Genomic DNA, 8,526 nt, shown 5'->3' on the forward strand with positions numbered 1-8,526 from the left:
CTGTGTCAAAATTCATAATTATTTCTTTGGAAGATCAATAATAAAGATAACGATAACAATATAGATAATTTTTAAATGCAATTAGATTAAAAATGCTCTACCTCAATCAGTTTACATTGTTTGATTACATATTTTTAACTGGGCTTTACTTGTCTATCCATTGAACACTAGAAAACCTTAAAAAAAAACATAAAAATTGGATTTAGCTGGATGCCGAAGAATGAAAATATTCACTGAAAATTTAATACCAAGCCCAATGAATCACATCATGAGAACGTGAAAAGAAAATTCCAAAAGAGTTAATTAAGGGAAGAAAAATTAAACAAATCTCACTTGCAATGCAATCATTAGCAGAATAGTTAAAAGAAGAAGATGATGTCTGTGGAGTCGTCTATGCCATCCAATTACAATAACAAACCAACCACTGTCTCTGCAAGAAGAAGAAGAAGAAGAAGAAGAAGAAGAAGAAGAAGAATCAGTGTGATGGTTTGATTTTAAAGAAAAAGCAAATGGGAACCGCCAAATCAAAGTGAGGAGCTGCAGAAACCTCCAGATTTGGCACCGAAAAGTTCATTCCCACTTCAAATCCATCGCTTTCAGCAAACCCTTTTCATTTTTTTTTTCTTCAACAACCCTTCTCTCTGTTTTACTATTCCCCAAAACCTCTCTTCTAATCCAAGTTTCACTTCTCTCTGCTGCTTAACTTAAGGCTTCTTCATATTCAAAACTTCCCTTCTTTTATTTTTTTTCTTTGGTTTGCTAGTTTTTGCGAGTAATGAAGTCTTCCCTGTTCTGGGTTTCATCTCATTTACTTTTAATGTACTGATTCAGTCTCTGTATTGAACTTGAACCCACTTCTCGAATTAGTAGATTACAGTTTTAGTAGGATGCAGAGTTATTTTCTCGATTTCCTTTGGCTGTTTCTCTCTTCTTCTTCATTTTGTTTGGGGGCTCTTTCGTTTCTCTGGGCAATGCGGGTTCATTGAGCTTTCTGAGTTTTGTTCTTCCTTGGGAAAATTGAGAGAGAATGGGATATTTTTCTTCTGTCCAGATTTTCTGTCTGATCTCTGCAGTTCTGATTGTGACCAGTGATTCCTTTGCGTTGAATGAAGGTAGATGAACTTCTCTGCCAGATCTTGATCCTTCGTTGGTATATTTTCTAAATTTCTTTAGAAGGGCAAATTCAAGAGATGATATGTATAGTTTTGTTTTAGAATTGGCTTCATAAAGACAGTCGGTTCAATAATGGTAAGTGAAAGTAAAAGGTTATGAGCAAATCCTGTGTCGTGAAATGATGCAGAGTTCTAGTGTGTTACTCAAGTAGTGGGATCCGGATCTTGATCAAATCATGCTTCTGTTTCTGCTTTCAGATCAAAGTTTACTATGTTTGTTTAGCTATGTTTCTATATCTGGCTCAAGTTATATCAATTTACTGAGCAGAAAGAAAAAAAAGAAGAAACTGGTTAATGTAATTATGTATAGCCTGTGACTGGGATGTTCTTTTTTTTTTTTCTACTTTTCTCTAGCATCGGCTCTTAACACCTTCAAAGAACAAATATCTGAAGACCCAAAGCGAATTTTTTCAAATTGGGATTTACAAGTTGAAAAAAATCCCTGTAACTGGTCTGGAATTTCCTGTTCTCCAGATGGAGGCCATATTATAAAGCTGTGAGTATGTTTCTTGGGCTTTGTGGCTCTTTTCCTTTTCTTTTGCTCTGCATTCAGCTATCATAGCTTAAATCTAAGACACTGGATTGGGTTCGATGTTGCAGTGACATTTCTAGGGCGTCATTGAAAGGATTTCTAGCACCAAGCTTGGGTCAACTCAGGTTCCTGCAAGAACTGTATCTTCATGACAACAATCTGCTTGGAACAATACCTAAGGAGCTGGGATTATTAAAGAAACTTAAGGTCCTTGATTTGGGGACGAATCGACTCTCTGGTCCGATCCCTTCAGAGATTGGGGGTTTAACAGATATTTTGAAAATGTGAAAACAAATAACTTTATTTTTCTTTTGATTGAGCTTTGAACATGCTTGTCCATGAACTTTTCTCACCCTTTTAGTTTCCTCTTTATTGTTGCAGCAACTTTGAATCAAACGGATTGACCGGGAGGCTACCGCCTGAGCTGGGAAATTTGAGATACCTCAGAGAACTTAGGTTAGATAGGAATAAACTTCAAGGATCTATTCCAGATGGTGACAGTTCAAAGTATACGTCCAATATTAGAAGGTAAGTATTTACATGTCTAATTGGAAGCAGGTAGGATGGCATGTTCTTTGAATTTTACAATTTTTAATATATGAAATAATTTTATCCAAAGGGAGATGTAAAAATATAGTGAGTAGGACTACTTTCATCTTAAGCCAACCAAAATGGAATTGGAGACTAAAAATTGGTTTTCTAGTTGAAATGAATGAAAAGTGGAGAATAACTATAGAACTATTTTGTGAAATGTTAAGGGAACACCGTCGAAAGGGAAGAAGAAAAAAAATGTTTAATCTCTTTCATCAAAGAAAGAAAAAAACGTTTAATCTCTTCCACCAGCCTTCAGATCTCCTTGAAGATCCATTAATTTCTCTTTGCAGGTTTCTCATAATAGGGCTGCAGAGATGGTAACTCACCAAATATAAATAAAGTTACCTTTAGATTCACCAATGGACATCTGGCAAACTCCTTAAAATTTCCACACACTCCTATAAGTTAGGAAATGCTACACTTCTGCACTATAAGTTCGTGGTCAATGTCCATAATCGACAGTAGTGTTAGATATGGATGACTAATAAGGCATAGTGAATACTTGTATGAATGCTCCTCATTTTGACTTGTGCACATAAGTGCATCAAGTTATAAATTGTGAAGTAATTCACCAGCAGATTCGTCAGGTCCAAAAAATAATTCTCTTTATGTTCATTATGTTGAGATCATGATGATGTTGCATAGATTCTCAGTTCATCCTTGAATATTTGTTTCCCCTTCAAAGTTCGAGTCTTCTTAATGGCTGAATAAACCTGTTTGGGAATTCTAGGTTTTTGGTCCCTTCCTTTAATAATCTATTTCTGTCCCTCGTCTCTTATCATCACATTTCAGGTATGCTCCAAATGCACCTGGATTCTGTCACTTAACTGAGCTCAAGGTTGCAGATTTTTCATACAATTTCTTTGTTGGGAAAATACCCAAATGCTTGGAGGACTATCTTCCAAAGTAATCTTTCGAGGTTTTCTTTCATCATAAATACTATTTACTTCATTCCTTTACTTTTGCTGATTACATCCGTTACAGGTCAAGTTTTCAAGGGAACTGTCTTCAATACAATTATCCTAAACAGCGTACTGCAGCTCAATGTGGTAAGATCGACATATATTCTTTTTTTCTTTTTCATTTTTTTTCTTTTGAATATTGGAAACATTGAAATAAGACAAACAACCAGATGGAAGATTGTCTATGGAAGACAAGAAATCACCCACTAATTCCATATTATGGTTTACTGAAAGAACTGGGAGGTAATAGCGTCTTTGCTATTTGTAAAACCACAAATGATATTGATGTCAAAGAAATCTGACATCCGTGAAAACTTAATCCTAAATATGTTTGTGTATATAAGCCTGTGAAGATGGATATACTGTAGGCTTCTAGTTGTTTCCTTAAGTTTATATTAACTGAATTTTGTAGACCAATATTTTGAAGTAACACACAGATATGCAACTATTTCATCTCTTGTTGGTTCAAAGTTGTTAAACCATTATGTTTGGTTTCTAAGCCACAAGTGGAAGTGGTCCATACAGAATAGTTTGTGGAGGCAGGTTTAATATATTTATTCAAAGGTCTTGGATTTGAACACTCAAATATGCAACTAGTTCATTTCTTAGATTTTTTACCTTATATCTGATTAATGGGTCATCACCAATAGCTATTAACAATTGAATTCTGGTAATTGGAGTTTGTGATTACAATTCTGTTGTAGGTGGTGGTGCTCCTCCTGCTCAATCACATCCAGGAGGCAGCTCAAAGCATGTACCTGTTCAACATGCTTCCGAACACCAAAGAACTTCAAAACCTGCCTGGCTTCTAACCCTTGAAATCATCACTGGAATCACGACGGGTTCTTTATTTATAATTGCTGTGATCACTTCTCTTCGTAGATGCAATGGCAAATCCTCGATCATCATCCCGTGGAAGAAGTCCTCAAGTGGGAAGGACCATGTTAGCCTTTACATTGGTATGTTACATAGCTTGAAATTCTTTGCGTCAATGTAATTAGCTCTTTGTTTGTTGTAAATGTTTGCTTTAACTTTTGTGATTTATTGACAGACACTGAGATGTTGAAAGATGTGCCAAGCATCAGCAGGCAAGTGCTTGAAGTAGCCTGTGAAGATTTTAGTAATATTATTGGCTCCTCACCGGATAGTCTAGTTTACAAGGGGACCATGAAAGGTGGGCCTGAGATTGCTGTTATCTCAATATGCATTAAAGAAGAAAACTGGACAGACTATCTCGAGCTTTATTTTCAGCGAGAGGTATGATCATCTACAACTGAAGTTCTAAATTCCATCCTGAAGTATTCATTTTGGAAGTTATTGAACCATCGTGTGTATGATTGAAACCTGGATGACTGCTAAATCAATTAAATGGTTGTTTTTATACGATTTCCCTTCAGGTGGCAGATCTAGCAAGACTAAATCATGAGAATGTAGGAAAGTTGCTAGGCTATTGTAAAGAAAGCAGTCCATTTACAAGGATGCTGGTTTTTGAATATGCATCAAATGGCACATTATATGAGCACCTTCATTGTAAGTCGAGTTTCTTTTTCTTTTTACCTCTTACCAAATTCATTACTTTGGAGATAATTTCTGTGTGCTTGCAGATGGAGAAGGTTGTTTATCCTGGACACGAAGAATGAATATTATTTTGGGCATGGCCCGTGGACTTAAGTATCTTCATGGTGAACTTCAACCACCGTTCACTATATCAGAGTTGAATTCTGGTGCTGTATATCTTACAGATGATTTCTCACCCAAGGTTCTGCCAGAATACATACTGCTGAAACATGTTTCCTTCTATTATACAATCTTACAAACGATCTCTTATAATCCTTGGACCTTAATGAGAGGTTTCTTGGCTTCAACTGCAGCTGGTTGACTTTGAAAGCTGGAAGACCATTCTTTCAAGGTCAGAAAAGAACTCAGGCTCCATTGGAAACCAAGTCACTCAATGTCTTCTTCCAAATTCACTCGAACCACGTCATCTTGATATAGAAAGTAATATTTACGCATTTGGTGTTCTTTTACTGGAAGTAGTCAGTGGGAGACCTCCATACTGTAAGGACAAAGAATGCTTGGTAGACTGGGTAAGAAACTCACTATCTTTGAGCTTTTTGACAGAAACTTTGTTGTTACAATGATGTTAAACCACTGATTCTAGAGGGTAGAAAATCTAAAAACTTGGTCTTTCTTCTCATCACAGGCCAAGGAATACCTTGAATCGCCTGATGGAATGTCTTGCTTGGTAGACCCAGAAGTGAAGCATTTTGCAGATGAAGATCTGAGGACGATATGCGAGGTAGTAAATCTTTGCATTTATCCACAGCCCACGAAGCTGATTTGTATGCAGGACTTATGCAGCATGTTAGAGACCAGAATTGATACCTCAGTCTCTGTTGAGTTGAAGGCATCTTCTCTTGCTTGGGCTGAACTTGCACTTTCTTCATAGATGAGGTTCGAGCTAACACATAGATAATCAGATATATAAATATAGATATATAGCTCTATATATACAAAAATGTAATACTACTTTTTCTGGTTTGAGTTTCTTTCTTTGTTCTTGTATATGCTATGAGCGCCAGAGCAGATGAAGTTCGTGCTCAATGCATCAGATGATAGAGGAAGGATGCCCCTAATGTTGAAATAGTTAAGTGAAAGCATTAAGGAGGTTTCCCCTCTTTGTTGCCTGCCATAATTAGTACAAATGAACATGTTCATCTCCGTCTAAAAAACTCAATGTCTCTCCTATATGATTTAGGATAAATTAGTCTGGGTTTGATATCCATTTTGGCCTAAAAAATATATGTTAGTTCTTGGAGTTTTGAAAAATAGTTCTAGATAGTTTATGAACTCATTTAACTGTTAGTTGACAAGACTGAAAGATAGTATTAAATTATTAGTATATTAAATTATTATTATAGACAAAATATATTAAATTATTATTTATTAGTAATATGTTGGTGAGATGAACCTTCTGATAGGTAAATAGTTGGTAGGTAATGATTAGCGTTGGAGCATTGAGTTCTAAACTAAGCTTTCAAATAGAGTTGAAGAGATGCTTTCAAATAGAGTTGAAGAGATGCAACATTTGAAGCTTCAAGATCATTCAACAGGATTTCATGATTCTTGAAATTCAGATTCATCCATATATTTAATGTTAGGTGTATCAATTTATTTAAATGTATTTAATGCTTTTATACCAAATGATAAAGAGGATTACTTCAATCATGTTTGAAAACTCCCCCTTCAACAAGGTGAACTCCGATAATAGTAATAAACTTAACCCTTGATAACTAATTGATAAGCAATCCCAAGAAAGCTATACAAATTTAGTTTGAAAGGTTGATCAAAGATCAATAAGAAAAGAGAACTTGTTTCTAACTTCAAGATTTTGAACTTTTCACAATTTAATTGATCAAATTAGATTGAAAGTTCTAAAACATGCATTTTAAACACGAGAATACAAAGAAAGCATAAAAAGTTTGAGAGATTAATCTCTATAATGTGAAGAGATCGAATCTTGTAGCGGAAGCAAGTGATTGTGTAACATCCCAAAATTTTAGGTGAATTTGCATTGAATATTAGAGAGAGATTCCGTTAAAACTTTACTAAGAAAAACCCAATGGGAAAAGACCGTAATGAAGGAAAAAGAATACATATTCATATAATACATACTTCTAAAAGAATACAATATATTTACTCATTCTCATGAAAATATCACTTAAGATCTCTACGTCGCCACATTCCAATGTTGTGCACCAATTTTTCAAAGTTGTGGTTGGTAATGCCTTTGTAAATAAGTCTGCCAGGTTATCCTTCAAACAAATTTGTTATATAGTGATGTCGTCATTTTCTTCAAGATCATGAGTGTAGAAAAAATCAGTGAAATATGTTTTGTTCTATCTCCTTTAATCTATCCTCCTTTGATTTGGGCTATGCAAGCTGTTGTTGTCTTCGTATAATATTGTTGGAAGATTTTTATTAGAAGACAAGCTATACATTTCACGAATGTGTTAAGTCATTGACCTTAGCCATACACATTCTCGACTAGCCTCATGAATTATAAGAATTTCAGCATGATTTGAGGAAGTGACCGTTGTAGTCTATTTTTACCGATCGTCATGATATAGCAGTTCCTCCACATGTGAACAGATAACCTGTTTGAGATCTAGCTTTATGTGGATCGATAAATATCAAGAATCTGCATAACCAACTAGATCAAAATTTGATTTATTTGAATAAAAATAAACCCATATCGATTGTTCCTCGAGATAACGGAGTATATGCTTAATTCCATTCCAATGTCTTTTTGTAGGATAAGAACTATATCTAGCTAATAAATTTATTGAAAATGCAATATCTGGTATTGTATTATTAGCAATATATATAAGTGCACCAACTGCACTAAGATATGGTACTTCAGGATCAAGAAGTTCTTCATTATCTTCTCGAGGTTGAAATATATCTTTCTTTATATCCAATGAAGGGACTTCCATTGGAATATTTTAATGGATGTGCTTTGTCCATATAAAATATTTTTAAAATTTTCCTGTATAAGTTGATTGATGAATAAATATTCCATCTGCTAAATACTCAATTTGCAAACCAAGACAAAATTTTGTTTTTCCGAGATCTTTCATCTCAAATTCTTTCTTAAGATATTCCATTTCCTTTGAAAGCTCTTCAGGAGTTCCAGTTATATTCAAATCATCAACATATACAGTTATAATAGCACATCTGATTGTGATTTCTTCTTAAAAACAAACGAACATATTAGAATTTTTTTGATATCTTCTTTCAATAATATACCACTTAGACAATTGTCTCACATCCATCCTGATTGTTTCAATCCATATAGTGATCTCTGTAACTTTATTGAATACCATTCCCAAGAATTTGATGTATATGTTTCAGGCACCTTAAATCCTTCTGGGATTCTCTATAAATATCATTATCAAGAGATCCATATAAATATGTTGTGACTGTTGGGATTGGTATCCTAATTCTCTCGGTGGTCTCGTAGTTTGTAAACATTATGTACACATTGATATTAATAAAATAAATGTTATTTTATTTGCATTTTCTCAAATCCAATAACTAAAATCGGTGGTTATTTCGTGTAATTTAAGCATATATGTGAGACATACAAATGGATCATGTCTTAAATAATAATCTAAATGGTTTGTAGTTATATGGATAAAGGAGGGATACCTATCCTGGTGAAACAATGATACGACCCGCTTTGTAGATGTTACAAATGTTGTAA

At 34.5% G+C, this 8,526-nt stretch overlaps 1 protein-coding gene across 1 annotated transcript; it reads left to right on the forward strand.

The window, feature by feature from the left end:
* The first annotated feature begins 352 nt into the window (after positions 1-352).
* Positions 353-5,997, forward strand: LOC120088070 (probable LRR receptor-like serine/threonine-protein kinase At1g63430). Its single transcript, XM_039045114.1, has 12 exons — positions 353-1,112; positions 1,527-1,668; positions 1,773-1,988; positions 2,086-2,232; positions 3,091-3,204; positions 3,283-3,347; positions 3,965-4,219; positions 4,312-4,517; positions 4,658-4,790; positions 4,865-5,019; positions 5,132-5,347; positions 5,464-5,997. Exons 1-12 carry the CDS (start codon positions 1,028-1,030, stop codon positions 5,707-5,709), a joined length of 1,980 nt encoding a protein of 659 aa, XP_038901042.1. The 5' UTR covers positions 353-1,027; the 3' UTR covers positions 5,710-5,997.
* The last annotated feature ends 2,529 nt before the right edge of the window (positions 5,998-8,526 follow it).

This window comes from Benincasa hispida, chromosome 1, assembly GCF_009727055.1.
Source record: "Benincasa hispida cultivar B227 chromosome 1, ASM972705v1, whole genome shotgun sequence".
NCBI lineage: Eukaryota > Viridiplantae > Streptophyta > Magnoliopsida > Cucurbitales > Cucurbitaceae > Benincasa > Benincasa hispida.